Source organism: Neopelma chrysocephalum, unplaced genomic scaffold (assembly GCF_003984885.1).
Source record: "Neopelma chrysocephalum unplaced genomic scaffold, ASM398488v2 Primary Assembly neopelma1_188, whole genome shotgun sequence".
Classification (NCBI taxonomy): domain Eukaryota; kingdom Metazoa; phylum Chordata; class Aves; order Passeriformes; family Pipridae; genus Neopelma; species Neopelma chrysocephalum.
Window position 1 is genome coordinate 2133992 of NW_020897850.1, and position 16355 is coordinate 2150346.

At 46.3% G+C, this 16355-nt stretch overlaps 1 protein-coding gene across 6 annotated transcripts in view; it reads right to left on the reverse strand.

Moving 5' to 3' along the window:
- The window catches only part of KIAA0930 (KIAA0930 ortholog), a 39486-nt gene that overhangs the window by 17157 nt on the left and 5974 nt on the right, over positions 1–16355 (reverse strand). For all 6 annotated transcript variants that reach the window (XR_003537190.1, XR_003537188.1, XR_003537189.1 and 3 more), the window contains exon 2: positions 5212–5360. Coding sequence is in view for 3 of the 6 variants with exons in the window: in XM_027702519.1 (XP_027558320.1) it covers positions 5212–5360 (149 nt within the window). In the remaining 3 variants the exon portion in view is untranslated. The remainder of the gene's footprint in view (positions 1–5211; positions 5361–16355) is intronic.

Genomic DNA, 16355 nt, shown 5'->3' on the forward strand with positions numbered 1-16355 from the left:
TTGAAACATTTACTTCAGGATTAATCACTTGAATTCTCTGCCCACAGCCACTCTGCATAACCCAAAGGCAAACCAAGAGAGAAAGAGCAGTAAATGCTCTGAAAAGATGATTAATTTCTGGTGTCTCTGCACAGAGCAGAACAGCAAGAAGATGTCTCGGACTCCACGGGGTTCATGGGTGGCTACCAATAAACACACTTTCTAAAGTGAAATGCAAACAAGCATTTTGTCACACTTATCTGCAAATGGGAGACACATTCAGGTCAATAATCCCCACTGGGTTCCAAGAGTAGCTGCAATATTTCCCGTTGTGAAGAAGCCAAGTTAGTTAAAGTTTTGCAACAGAAAAAGTGGTGAGAAAGAGAACAGGATGGGAAAGCACATTTTGCAACATCTATTGCACACATTTAGGCCTTAAAATAGCAGCAATCACCTCATGTGAGCGAGGATTACTGAGCGGTGAAGTTCAAAAGTCAGGCCCCATTTATCCCTAACGAGACAAGAGTAAAAGGCACACAGGGCCATCTGTGCCATCAGCTGGCAGCCAGAAACAGCAGCTGCCTCCATCTGCAAAGACACAAAACTCCCTCCTGCATCCAGAAAACTGCTTGGCCCCCTCATTTGAGGGCACGCACCAAACACGGGTTTGTTGGATCCTGCATGGCCTTGAGACTGTTTTCTCACTGAATTTTCACTTTCTTTCTTCGTTATTACATCGGTTTATCATCAAAAAAACGAGGATTTGCAGCAAAAACGTGCAAATCCTAAGTCACAAAGAGTGTGGGAACTGTTTGCAAGACCCAGTGTGCCTGAATCCAGTCAGCACAATTTGGGATGGCACATTACATGCACAACAGCACACACAGACATGGCAGAGGGAACATTACAGCATGGCAGTAAATCAGAGTGTTGCAAACCATCCCTGCTGAATGCAGAAATGCATACACTGGGTTACTGACCAGAAAACGGGGGGAACACACCCTGGTGCACCGACTAGACATTTAAGTTTTAAATACTGGTGTTATTAGAGACATGGTTATGCCATTCCAGAGCTCCATATTGATTTCACCAGGGAAGCCAGACATTCCCAGGGCTCTCACCACCAGGCTGAGCTGGCTGTCACCCACAGATCAAACACACCAAGTGCTCTGCTCAACTCGTGGCCTGACGAGGCTCTCAGGGAGCTCCAAGCAGACACTTCTACCTTTCCCAGGGTGCAGGCCCAGCCTAGCAGTGCTCTTCTGCCCCTCAGCTCCCCAGTGCCTCAGACAGATACGCTGCATTTCTGACGCTGAATTATTCATTGTAATTCATCACATGGGAAAACTGGGTCTGGGCTTCTTCCCCTCCCAGCAAAGTTGCTCTGTGTGGCAGAGAACAGAGCACCTTCTCAGCCACCTCAGTCAGTGTAATTCACATTAAATTCACTTCTGATTCCAGCCTTCTTTGTCACCCTCTCTGACTGCTTAAGATGAGTTCTTCAGAGGCTGGAAGAAATACAAAGCAATTCATTAAAAATGCCCCTGCAGCCCACGGCCCTTCCTGAGTCTGGAGTGTATGACTGTGACACCACTGTGCCAAGACATTTCAGCTGCACACTTGCTTTGCCTCAGACTGGAATTCACTCTGGAAGTAGGGCAGGAGATGAGAGCATCACCACCCTGACTGCTGTTAGCCTGCCAGGCGTGTCTCAAGCACAGCCCAGCTCCCAGACAGCTGGACCCAGTTCTGTGTGGGAAGGAGATGTTCCTGTCACACCAGGGACAGCATCCTTCCCTTGGCTTTTGCCAAGCAGTCTGCCAGAGCACACAGAGGAAATGGAAATGGCCTTGAGGATCTCAAGGGTCTCTTCCAACTAGATGATTCTCTTCTGTGATTTTGTGAGTGCACCATGGGCAGAGGCTCTGGGGTAGCAGCTCCTTTATGTTCACACATTTAGCAAAGTAACACGAGAAAGCACAGGGATTTCTGGAAAAGAGAACTGCCAAAGGCCAAATCCTGGCTCTGAAGATGATGTTCTCCCTGCAGAAAATCAGAGTATCAACCTGGTAACGCCAGGGTTCCTTTTTCACTGTCCCTGTTGTGCAGGAGTCACTGCTCTGCTCCCTGCAACACCTCCCTGAGCTCAGCACAGAGGAAGGGCTGGGGCACAGCAGCTGGCTCTGCACTGGCCTGCATGTGCTGCCATCATTACCTGAACCCACTTACCCCCCATGAACGAGGAGAGAATTTATTTGGCCAAAAAGATGCAGTTTTTGGCCATTTGTTTCTCTGCTGCATTCAGGTGGTGGTGTGGCACTGCCATGGATTTAGCTGTGGAAATGCACTGGTGTCCCCCCACAGCCAGTGTGTGTTGTGTCACAGGAACATGCAAACCATGGCTGCTGTTCAGTTCTGGTTCTGAAGCTGCAGTCACAACATCAGCACCTTAAGCTTTTTGAGGACTTACCACCCCGAATGACTATCCCATGCATTTGGCAGCAACTCTACTCCTCCACATTCACAGGGTGCTGAGGGAAACAGGACCTACTCCAAAATCCAGGCAAACTCAGAACTTATATACCAAGGGTGTCTTAAATTTATCTATTTTATTGCTTTGCCCTATAAATCCAGCACCCTTTTCAGATGAGCAGGCATGATGAAAGGCTGAATACAACCCAGCCCTGCTGGCCTATCACTGAAGCTTTACCTTCATTTCCCAGCTGTAAAACCACATAGTTGCATTTTCCACAGTCCCAGGGTAAAGTAAAGCTGCTCTCTACAGAAAGATCAGCAGCTTGCAGCTGTAACAAAGCATAATCCTTTAAAAACTCCAAAGAAAGAGCCAGAAACATTCCACCTTGACCTAACACCACCTGAAAATCAGAATCCCAAGTCCAACCACACGTTAACCTTTCAAAGCTGTAGGTTTAGGCAATGTCCAGGACTCTCTGAAAGTGTGAGGATCAGACCTTACATTTTCCAGCAGGTCACATCAGCTGACGTGTGAGGCAGCAGCAAAGGGCTTTTTGCATCCTGAGTTCATAAACAGCAACAACTCAAAGGGATTCCACCTCACAAAAGCCTACAAAATTCCTTAACCTTGGGAAAAGCCACGCTCCACAGTGCCCTGGCCTGCACAGACCCTGACACAGGGGGTCTGTGGTTTTGTTTAAAGGCACTGAGAGAAGAAGCCTCTTCAAAACTTGGCAAGAAAAACACCAAGAGTGTTACTGTGACATGCCAAGGAAACACAGAACTGAGTGCCCTTCTCTGGGATCCAGGAGTGTGCAATGGATACAGGCCAGAACTGGAGATGGCAGTTCTGCACTGGCATTCACATATTAGGAGTTTAATTGCTGCTTCACCCATACATGCTCAGTTTAGAAATTGGTGGGATGGAAAAGAGAAGCAAATGGAAAGTCACTTGGAGCAGCACGTCTGCAAAGTAGAGAATTTGAAAGGCCTTTTAAAATGAAATTTAGGATGGTAGAGAAGTTCACCATCAGCACCTACTGGCACACCAAATGGTACCAAATCACAGTTTATTGCTTCAAGCTGTTGTGACTAAGCTGAACCCAAAGCCCTTCTCATTCAGTCTTAAAACTTATCAGAACATCTAATCTCGATCCTACCAGGTTTTTCCCTGCTTATCCTCTATTGCACTTCAACTTAAAATCAAATGTTACTGCTGGCACTCTTCAGCTCCAGTAAGCACAGAAAAAAACCTGTGGAACTGGAACTGCTTTAAGTCACACAGGACAAAACCTGAAACCCCTGGATGAATGGATATTTGTTTCCCACTGACACAGCCCATCACACCAGGGCGTGCAGATGATGTGAACACACCACGTGAGGGTGTCCTCCAGGGAACAAACACCACCACTGTCAGCACTCCCACAAACAGCCAGAGCACTCTGGTGGGTGGCTGGGAGGCTCACAGTTCTATTTGGCTGCTACAGGTACCAGTCTCTAGCTCCCTCCCCTTTAATGATTTGACTTTTGCTATTTTGACACCATCTTTCAAGAAAGAATGTCCAAAACTACAAAGTAAAATAAAAACCCATGCAGTCATAATTCAAAGAGCAGGAGTAGTTTTTTGGTGCCTTACTGCGCTGGACAGGCTCAAAAATCAGGTGAAAGAGGAGTTGGAACTGCAAAGCAGTCAGCTAAAAATCAAACAGGAGCAGGGCTGTACAAGTACCAAAGAGTCACCAACTATGAAGTTTCACAAAGCACCTGAAGTACTTCAAAGCCACAGGAGAGGTTCAATTCTCAGAGGTCAAGCAAAATGCCAGCAGCCAAGGGGGAGTTACAAAATGCTGCGTGTTCTGCAAGGCCCACTCCCCAGCCCAGCTGCCACAGCAAGCAGCTCACTAATGCTGATTTTGCAGTAACTACCACTTACGAAACCTCCTCACAAATAAAAAATGATTTATGGTGCTTTTAGGAGGCTTAAATAAAGCTCTGAGAGCAAATGCAAGGCTTTACATCCCTGAATCCTCTCCACGAGAGGTTCAAACCCTTTAAGCTGATGAATGTGTTAAACAGAGATGGATCAGGGGTCTGTGAATGGGTTTGCCTTGCTTCTGTTTCCCCCACCTGAGATGAAAACTGCCATGGAATGCTGAGCAGTTTCTCAGCTCTCCAGAGGGGAAATACCTGTGCAGCAGCTCGAGGGTACCTGATTATGTGTTTGCAGGGAACAGCAGTTTTACAGGAGGGCATGTTGTCCTCAGTGTAGATGATGAGAATACAGTATTTTCTCCACTGTTTGTCACTGCTGCATCCCAGCTACAGGAGGCTGTCTGCACTCTGCTGCTGAGTACCCAACAGCTGTTAATTCCTGACACTCTGGCATCAGGCAGGGTTCTTCTAGGAATTCCAGAGTGACCATCTTCCTCCTCCTTTTTCCCCCCTTTCTACAGATTTGCACTTCAAATTACAAAGTATCACCGTCAAAAAACAAAACCAAGTCAGCTCCCCCAAAAAGCAAGCAACCTTTGTGATTTCCCCAGGTCTGTGACAGTGTAGGTCCCTCACATGCTGCTGGAGTTCACAGCATCAACCACAGCATCTCCTCCTCGGTCAGTTTTGCACAACACCGCGGGGTGGGCAGAGCTGGAGGCTCCTGATCCTTGGTTTGCGGTTCTTCAGATGTTTCAGGCACCCCACAGCACCAAATCCCACGCTAGGCCGAGCCTCCCACGTTTCAAACCCATCCCTGCTCACCTTTTTGCCGTCCGTGCTCTCCCCGCCGGAGTAGGAGAGTTTCCTGCGGACGTAGAAGAGCATGTCGTCCTGCCGGGGGGCCCATTTCTCCATGAAATACGTGGAGAACATCCACGTCCAGAACACGATTCGGTCATCTTTGAAACACCCTGGGAGGCACAGAAGGAAGGAGAGATAAGAGCTGTGGAATCAGCAGGTCCCCCTCGACTGTGCTCAATGTGCCACCCAAAGTCTTTGCCACACGCGGTGCAGCTCTAAGTTCCTGACCAGGAACAGAACCCAGCTCCTCCTTGAGGAAATTATGAATTCTCAAGTCTTAAAACCCCTTGAAACTTGTGAATTACACAAGGAAAAAGCAGGAGGAGAACGGGAAAAACGGGAAGAGGGAGAGGCAACAAAGCCTTGTTCAAGGAGACAAATAACATCAGCAGTAGCACCACGCTTGGCCTCTCCCCAGGAAAAGGAGGCACAGGAGAGCTGACATCTCATTTTGTGAAACTCTTCAAAGCACTTAACTGCAGTGAAACACCTCTTCTGTGCCCCAATGCTCACGTATTGTTAAAGGTAAGAGGAGAAGTGTAACTCAGCACATCTTCCCACTCCGCTCTGTGTGCGTTATTTGCCCAGCAAATCTTCCTCACCAATCTTTAATTACTTGTGGTGGGCAGGAGATTCGACTTGCAAATTTTTCAGCAGACAAAAGGGCGACTGAAAGCAAAATATTAGGTCTCTCCAACTAAATCGAAATGTAATGTTGAAAACAAAATGAAATCCCGCTGATGGACTGCACGCAGAATATGTTAATCAACATCAAGCAGGGTGGTATTTGAAAATATGTATATGGTTGATTATATTAAAAAAAAACCACGCAAAAAGGCTGAGGGAGAACAGCAAAGGGCCAAAGTAGTCAGTTCCCAGTGCAAGTTAATTCCAAGCCACACTGCAATTGCTTTATTTGCATGGCTGCAGTGAAGCAATTTCAATTACTTAAGGCAGGAGAGAACATCATGTGCAATCCCAAATAAAATCTCCCCTAAACACCTGAGTACTTAAGTGCTATCTGTTTTTTCCAGCAGGGAAATGGAATCAAACACTGGATAGGATCAGGTACAGGATGCTGGGCACCTGCATCATGAGATCCCCTCCTTTGGGCACAGCTGAACAGGACTGCACAGCAAACAGCTACACCTGAGAGCCCACTAGGCAAGGGTGGATTCCAGCGTGTCCAGACTCCCAAAACCAGGCTGGGAAAGGACAGGATCATCACTGATCAGTATATTCACCAATGGGCTCAAAGACACTTATTAAATCCCATGGGGTTTGAGCACCTGGATTCCCGGCCTTAATTGCACGAGGAGCAGAGAAGAAAGGGGGAAAGAGGATTGCCCCAAGTTCACGTGAAGTTCTGAGAACACCGAAGGAAAAACAAACAAACAAAAAGAATGCACATTCTGTAAGACCCATCTCTGAAGCTGAAGCTACTCCAGCACTGCAGCACAATGCAGGGGAAGAAACCCTGGGAGCCCTGAGAGCCACACAGGATGTTTGTCAATCCCAACCCCAGCTGAGGAGAGGCAGGGCTCTCCTCCAAGCCAAAGGGATACTTGCAGACGCTGCTGTAATTAAAAGCAGCCCGAGGATGCTCTGACTGTTGTGACTGCAGTGGCTGAAGGACTTGTCTTGGAGCCAAAAAGAGCCAAATCACAGCAAAGCAGCTGCTTTTATTCAGTTCTGGCAGAAGCAGAGGGAATGTGCAACAGCACACAAGGAGATCAGCCTTAAAAATCTACTACGAAATATCTCCTTTCCAAGTTAATGCTAACAACATTTTTATCTGTAACTAGAACTTCTTAAAACTTGAGAGGGGGTAAAAACCTATTCCAATTTCAAGCCTTAAACTGTCAGATCCATTATGTCCACTCAGGAATGCCTCCAACTATTAAGATCCCCGCATTACAGTAATTTTGGTGGTTTACAGCACCTCGCTGGAAACCTTTCAGCTTTTCCAAGAAGAAACTTGGAAACACCCAGAGTTGAGAGCACGCAGCAAGTCAGCTTCCTGAAAACACTCCTCCCCTAGCAAATCCTACTTCTAATGGAATGAAACGGAATTAAGAGTTCAGACTATAAATCTTAATTCACCCGAAGTTGATTATATAATTATGAGACCTTTGTCATGAATAAATCCTAATTACCACAATTTACTGTAATTATTCATTTACATGAATTTTATCCTCATTAGAAGCAAATTTATGCCAACTGCTATGTAATAAATGTCTTTCTTTTACCTATTAGATTTCTATACTGAGCATTCATTTTGGGGAACTGACTCTCCAGATCCATGTAAGAAGTTGTGATTTTTTTTTTTTCTAATTAATGCTTTCCAAAAAAATCAGTGGATAAAGAGAAGTGTCAGGATATTATTTTGCTTCAAAGCAATAGAAGAAAAGATTTCCCATTCAGTGCATAATCATTTTTTCAGCATGTACCACTCAGAGCTCAGAGGAACAGTAATTTCAGCTAGACAAGGTTTCCTCCTATGCTTTTATTCCTCCAGCCTGCTACTCTTCACTGGGAAACATCATAAACCCCATTTCATCCAATGCTGCCACAGTGCAAGTGAGATCATCTGTGAAATGAGCATCCTTAGATGTTTAGGGGTTAATTAAATGCTTGTGAAGGTCTTCACAGCCCCAGCATGGAGAGGAAACAGAGTTCCAAGCAATTCACACTGTACTTCATTTTTGTTTTGAGTTCAGCCAAGAGTTCTGCAAGGACAACATGAGAAGAGCTTCACCCAGATTAAAGCTACCTTTGATGTTATAAAGCTGTAATTATGACTGCACAAAATCAGGATGGATGTTCCCTGTCCAGTGAATAGTTGCCAGCCAACCAGATCCTCAGAAATCCAAGGTTCAGGCTCCTTCCCATCCCTGCAGGGACACCATCCAGCGCCTTCGGTTTGACCTTACGGGAGCAGGGCTTGGATGAGCTTTCAGAGGGGCACTGGCAGCCCCCAGCTGGAAGGCAGGTAACCCAGAGGGAAGGGCTGAGCACCCAGAGCACAGCCCTGCAGCTCGTTCCTCTCTCCAGAATCCTGGGGCTGGGAAAGGAGCAGCTTTTGCAAGCACACAAGGCCTAAATCTGTCAGAAAACACATGCACTCCCAACCTAAGTTATTCTGGCAGAACTCTTGAAGGAAGGCATCATGGTCACAGCAGGGACAGGGGTGAGACAGATGCCACAGATTAAACACCCAACTCTGCTGCAGACACAGCCCTCCTGAAGTGGAGGGAACTGTTCTCCTACCCCACGAGTGTGGCATGCACACACTCCATGCAATATGAAGAACACTCAGTATTATCCCAGCCAGAAAAACTTGGGTCCTCTAGCTCATATGCTTGTCCAGGAAACAGCTGGAGCTGAGCCAAGAAATCCATAAAAGGGTGTGGAACCTGGCTGCAAGCAAGCAAGGACTGATTCCAAGGAAATGCACACCTGCACACAGGGCTCTGTGCAGGCACAAAGTCAGGAACTCATCCCACTGTGTCTGTCACACCTCCCCAGGTTTGGGGCTGGACACCAGACAAGTGGTCTGGAGAGGATGACAAGGGCAAGAAGCTCCCCACCCTCTCCTAACTGAAGTGAGGAAGCACTCGGCCCCCCTTCCTGAACTTCAGTCTGGGAAGATGAGCTGCTTCCTCTCTCCCCAGCAGCTTCAGAGCCTGAAGAAGCCCATGGAGGTGAGGAGAAAAGAGAGCAGCAGAAATCTGGCTACCACAAAGTAGCTAAATTCAGGGAAACGAGAACTGCAAAGTACGAAACCGAAGAAGAAACATTTCAAATTCTTTCTGCATGACACCTTGCCCAGTGAAATGCTGTTACAGGGCACTCCTGGTGAGGCAATCCCTTGGAGAACATTTTCCTTTGAATTCCAAGGGATGTAAGCAGGGAGGAGCAGAGTGTGTTACCCTTCTCCCCAGTTCCCTCGCAGCTCCCAGTGCTTCTGTCCCAGAGACCTGTGCACGTGGCAGCTCCCACTGGAGCTCTGTCTTATTCACCTGCTCATCACCTCCTTGGACCCACATAAACCTTCACAACCTACAATTGCTTGTCACCACAAACCCCACAGCTTTTGGTTTCTTTGGTTTGCGAGGTTTTTTGGGGGGTTGTGGTTCTTTTGCCTATCGATTTCCAACTTTAAGCAATGGTTTTATTCACAGAAAGACACAGTGAGCAGCTACTGCCCACACACTGCATTCACACCACCCACCTCACAAGCATCTATGGCACACAACATCCCTTTTCCAGGCTGGGAAGGCCTACTCTACCAGTTAAGCATCCCCTGAACAGAACCCATCCCCACAGCACCTCCACTGCCCTCCTCTGAGCCTTCTCAAGTCTATACTATTAAAGATGAGCACACACCATGGAAACTTTCCGTGGCAGAACACTGATTTCCATCCTTTCCCTCACAGTTTCTAACCCCTGATGTCCTCTTTCAGCTGCACTGAACAGAGGAATGATTACAGCTCCCAAACCAGGGGATACCAACTTGCTCTGTGAAGATGATGATTGTAAATCAGCCAAACCCAGAGGCAGGAACACGCCTTTACACAAAACTGTTTCCTCTTCTTCCCTGCTTTTCAAATCTTTTCATTGCAGAGCTCTAGCACAACTAAAAGGACTAATCCACCCTCCTGCAGAGCCAGAACAACACTCCACGTTTCCAACGTGCTCGTGCACAAGTGAACACATGACAGGACCAGAGGAGGGGACCCCAGAGCCTCCACAGGCAACACCTCAAACACAGCCATGGTTTGAATCACCAAAATCCATCCCTGAGCTCTTCGCTCCGGATGCCTCCTTATCCAAAATCCCACATGCAGGAAAGCTCAATGTTTAATATGTTTTGGTTTTCCAAGATTAGATTTATAAAAAACCTGCTTCATCAGCAATTGAAACAATTCACCCACCTGAGGAACACCCTCCAAACTGAAGAGCAATCAACCAACACACATTTCTCAGTCGCCTCCTTACTCCTAAGATCCTGTTCAGCTGTTTCTGAATCCAAACCACCTTTTCCCTCTGTTTCCTGATTTACTGAATGTCACCCAGGAGAGAAGGGATTCACACAAGTTCCCCTGAGTGTGGCTTTAGGCACATCTGCAAAGTAACAGGGCAAGGAGAACAATACACAACACCAGGAGAAGTTATGCTATGGACCCAACTGCTTTTTCTAGGTCAAACTGAGCACCTCCTTATCCAGAAAACAGCTGAAAACCAGTAGAACCAGTCCCATGAAGAGCTCTTACCTTGTGAGAGGTCAAATACTACAGTTATCAAGCATCCTCTTGTAGTTTTGGTTTTTTCCTTCCTATTTTTGTGCCACACTAAGGTCTTCTGCCCAGTACTCATCTCACCACCCAAGATACCAATGACACATCTTACCCACACACATCCTCAGTTGCTTTCTAGAGTGCCTCTGGTCACCTCAGAAAACCCCTGGAACACTTTGATTTCTGCTTTCTGAACATCACACATCATCTGCCACTTTGATCACCGCTATCACATTTGTTTTCCCCGGGTTTTCCCTCGCCGAGAGCAGCACAGAACGACCTTGCAGAGGTCCAGCACAAGTTCATGTATTATTCAAGTCCAATTCCTCAAAACATTTTTGTGGAAGACAGGTGAAGAGAACAACTCAGCTGACCCTGCAGCTGGTTTACAGCCCAGCCATGCAGTGCCAGGTATTAGTGTTGGAATGTACCTGATGCTGCTGCAAAGTGCAAAGGACACACACAGCTGTGCAGGATTTTGAAAGGCCACTAAAAGAGACAGAGAATAACTGAACAAGCCTGAGTTTGAACAGCAGCCACACGGCTTGGCTGGGATTTCAGAGCTTCCTCAAATTTGGACCCTTTGATTCCTTGCATCTTGGGGAAAAAAAAAAAATCTTGCCTGTTACTTCATTTCATGCAGGTGATGAGGATGTTGAAGGAAAACAACTGTTCCCTCACACAAAAGCACCAAGAAGTCTCAGTGGACTCTGGGCACTGTGGTTTTATCCTTTATTTCCTTTGGGATGGTTTCTGTGTTACTCAGAAGTGGAAGGGGGGAGAGACCTCACTTTCTCTGATCCACATTTGTTTCAATTCTCCGTTTCCATTTGCACTTGCTCTTCTCCCACTGCAGGAAATTGCTGCATAGCATCACTGCTGGGAACACAATCTCCTCTAGGAAAAGAATTGTAAAATGTGTTCCTGAAGCTCACATCTCTTCCTGCAGGTCTTCTCTTTGCTATTACTTCATACACATCATTTTAGTTAACACTTAACATTGATTCAAAGCCCACGGAATTTAAAAGCATAAACTACTGTGCACTATCTACAGGTATCCACTTTGAAAATTGGAATTCGAACAGAACCATAAATAATTTGAGAAATATTTTCCAAGACGAAGCAATTTGTTAAATTTAGAGAGGAATGTCAATTTAGATGTTAAATTTAGAGAGAAATCATCAAATATCACAGGTCAGTGCGAAACACCAAACAGAGACAGTATCTTAGAGGCATCTTTAAATATCTAATCCTGGCAAGGGTCAACACAATGGACAGGATACAATTACCTGCTACTGCATGCAGAGGAATAATAAATCCACTTTCACCCACCAGTCATCAGCTGCTTTGCTGTACTTGAGCCTCTCAGAGCATGTGGTAGTCCAGAACCCCCAGAAGCTGCACCCAAAGCTCTCTCAAACCACATGCAATTCCACAAAGGGCTGGAGCATCATTCCACAGATTTAATTTACTCACTAGGGAAACACAGGTGGAATCACCCGGTGATGCCTTTCACAAGAAACTACTGCAGAAAGCTGCTGTGTTTCACAGCTGGTGTAACTCTGGGGATTTAGTGCAGGTGTGACCATCCTCCTTCAACAGAGGCAACCCTGATTCCATGGCATGCATCACTTTAAACCCAGTGAGAGGGGATCAAACGGCCACACATTCCCTACTGCTCCTTCCAGGATCACCCAGCAACAGTCCCAAACTTGCCAAGACCTAAATCCAACCTGGGAAGGTCACCTGGCAACTCACAAAGCATGCTGGCACTACTGGAGTGCAGAACCTTGTCTGTAACATTACAAATGTGCATTTTCACTGCTAAAATAAGCGCTATTTTTGTCCCCTGCCAAAGCAATCCCTGGGATCAAAGACTGCTGGTCCAGTAAATTTGTGACATCCAAGGTCTCTGTTTTCATGCTTAATAAACACCACTGTCAAAGCCCCAGCTGAGAGGCTACTGGGGTAGGGCAGGTAAACCCAGCAAAACTGCATTTTGGAAGGATTCCAGCCAGGCAAAACTGCCAAGAGCGTGGTTATTACTGATATTTCCATGTATGTGCCTGCCCCAGCACCTTATCTTCGCTGCAGGCTGCTGGTCAGCACCGTGCTGGCGAGGCAGGAGGAAGGAGGAACCATCACAACAGCAGCTTGGAGGGAAGCAGAGCTATTTCCTACACATGCCTGCTACCGCACACTGGCATTTTCCAAATTCAGCTTCTTTGTCCTGAGCAGAAACAGCGGCAGCAGCTTCTGAGTGAGCACTTGGCAACTTTACGCTGGGAGCCATAATTCTCACCTACCTTCTACACCACAAACCCACTCGCTCTGAGAAGCTGACAACCAACACTTTCACCCATCTTGCAGCCAAGATTTAAAAAAAAAAAGCTTGCTTGACACTGCATCTCTCAGCTGGGTGTCCCACCTGACACGCACATGTAAGACAAGTCTAGAGAAAGATGAGTTTCTTAAAAAACAAGCGCTTTACAAACCCCCCTTTGGGTTATCCAGCGAATGGAATGTCTTTGCCAGCACCAAGACACTTCAGTTGATTAGGCAGCACTCCCTTCAGCACTAACATTGTTATTAATGCAGGCTTCTGAGATAACAAATATAGCTGTTTAGTTAAAAATGAAAGTGAACTGCCTGCCCACTCACACATCCCAGTGAAACCTCCTCGTACAGCCAATGCAGGCCCCTCTCTTTAAACAAATCACACTCATAGGAGGAAGAAAAATGTTTCCTCTAACAGCTGATCACTTCACTGTGAAACCATCCAAGCACAAGGAACCACTCCCAGGCTGTCCTGCAGGCACTGTATGTCTGGAGACCACAGCACCCCAGGTTTCTGTGCTGCAGCCACCTCGTACGTGTGAGGAATGGGATTGTTCCTGTGCAGTCCCAAGGAAAGCACAGGATTTTTATGTAGTCCACAACAGGACAACTGGAAACAAGAAAAAAAATTGGCTCTCTGCAGAAATAGTCATTATCAATTAAAGGAGAGAACAAAAGGAGGAACTTCAGTAATACCTGTTACACACCCCCTTCAGAGAGAATCTAAACCCTGCCCTAAAGCCAGGGAACCCCAGTCCTTAGGGCAAAGCAACTACTGCAGAGCTGCTTTTCTACTTCCCAGACAGAGGTTTAGTCTGCCCTTAACATTTCAGCCACTGCAAACATGCCATTCCTTTCCACGGGTAACCAGCATCACTGCTCCACCTTCCCTCCTGTGGACAGACCTGCACAGCTCCCAGTCCCCACAGACCTGAAGGCCTGTCCAGGGGTGTTTGAGAGTGACCCGGCCCAGGAAACATGACATTGGCCTAAAGAGTTATGAGATTTCCTCACTTTGGGGCTCCAACCTGCAACGTGGCCATGCTTTGATACTTCAGCTCTGGTTCTTCTGTACTCCCGCTCCGGGTCTCTGTCCCACCCACCACAGGACCCTCAGCAGGCAATCTCTCCAGGCCAAAAAGAGTTACAGAAAACAGTTTCTAAACAACCACAAACAGTCACAACCTTCATCTGCTGAGAAATCACTTCTCCTGTCTCTCATGACACTTAAAAGGCCTCATGCAGGAACATGTGAGTGGAGAAAGAAAGGTCTTCTTCAGAACACTCCTCAGCACGAGCACCACGAGGAAATGTCTTTCTCTGCCTTTCCCCACCACTGGGCTTATGAACAACTTCCCCTGGGATTTTGATTACATAGTTTACTGTTCCAACTATAGCTTTGAAGTAAAGAATATAAGTCTCAATATTCTTCTATTCAATCATCAAAGCACTGAAGCAGAGATCCTGCATTTGAAGGGACACATCAAGGCTTCAGACACAGCCAGTCCTTTTGTTTTCTGTAAATTTTAGGAAATTAAAAACCTCATTTTAAAGCACCTGCATTCCCAAAGCACCTGACACAAACCTTTAAATCTTTGTTCCTTTGTTAACTGAAAGGAAAAAAAAACCACTTATGAAACACAATCCAGAATGAATCTGCAGAGTCGATGAACTCAGCATAACATAATCTGTGCTTGTAATATCAAAGACTGAAGAGGGTGAAATCAGTTCCCCTTCATTCATGTAAAACATGGCCAACTAACAATTCACATGATGTGGTGACTACTCACCCTTGGTATGAAGAACACGGCTCATCTATTTGCATCTTCATTATTTAGGCAGAATTAAACTACTCACTAAAACCAAGGGGAAAAAAAAGCACTTAAACATTCCTACGACGTATATAAAAAGCTGGATCATCATCATTCAGGAAGATGTGTGGGTTCACAGAGCTTTATCTCCAAGGTGTCCTGTGATGAGCCTTCTTTCTGCTCCTGAAAGGATGAGATCAGTCCACCACTAAGAGGGAGTGACCCTCATGAGGCAGTAAACTCATGTCCTCAGGATTAAGTATTTCAATCCCACTGAACACCCTGTGCATTATTATGGAGCACTGAGTTTTATGGAAATGTGAAACCCAGCTCTCAGGGTCCTTTAAGGCAGGTAAGTAAACATGTTCCTTATTGAAAATACAACGTTGCTGGACATTCAAGTTCTCTTGTATCTGTTCTCCAGCAAAGCAGAGGAATGAATTTACAGTGAAATCTTTCACAGACCTTAGTAGAATATTATAAATCCATTTCCAAACACTTCCCTCATCTGGATGATGTTCCACCACCTCCAGGCAATTAAATCAAGCTCTTCATAGGGCAGAGACAGCTCAAGCTTTACTGGCATTTGAATCCATCTCTCAAGTCGTTGCTGATCACACGAACCCCTGTGAGACAGGACCAAGGACTCCCAAGGCACTTCTCCTTTCCATCCAAGCTTGGCAGTCAGACGCACAGGGACTGGAGCTATATCCCAGTTACTTCCAGACACAGATCATCAGAAGTCATCACCTTCCACATCCATTTGCCCAAGGGAAACCCCACCCAAGTGTTCACTGATATTCCTACAGAAGACCCTACACACTGCAATCCCAACAAATTGACAGAGTGGGAACAACACCTAATGCAAGCTTCCTGACCTTTGGAATCCAGGCATGGAGGCAGCCTCGGGCAAGTCCTGACACGGGGCCTCTGTGTGGCTGCTTACAAAGAGCTGGCTCATTATTGAGCCATAAAGATTTTCATCATCCCAACAGCAACAGCAAAGCCAGGGACAGTCTCAGCCCGACCCACTGAGCACATCCAGAGGGTCCCATCACGTATTTCCCACGAGGGAAACCAGACAGTACAACAGGTTGGGTCACCTCAAATGCACTTGTGCACATCCACAGCACACTGGAGTACCTGGAAACACCTGCAGTGCTTCAAATTTGGTCCCAATGTGAAGGACTGTTGATTGCCTGCCATGAGCTTTGCTTTCTGACTTAAGAAAGACAATTATGCAATATTTTGAAACACCAAATGCAGCCTAAATACCAGCACCAGCAGCTGTTTCCTCACTCTGCTGTGGCAGGAAGGACACAGCCCCAAAAGGAATTGCTCTTCATGTCACAACACACCACCTGCCTGCAAAATTCACCTAAAGGGATTTAACTGGTGACCCCTAAGCAAATATGTCTAAGGAACACCCAGATAAAGAATGGTACTGTTTTCAGGATTCAATTTCCACACAGAACCAGAACACAGCCTGAACTAGAGAACAGGCAAACCAAAATAACAACAACTTCACTTCTAAAGCCTTGTTTCTAAAACAGGATTGCAGAAAACTTTCACATGTGGTTTTCATGCCTTAAACAGTAAGAATTCAGGGGGAAAAAAATCACTTAGGACTGTTGCTGGATCCGACTGAGGGACCAGA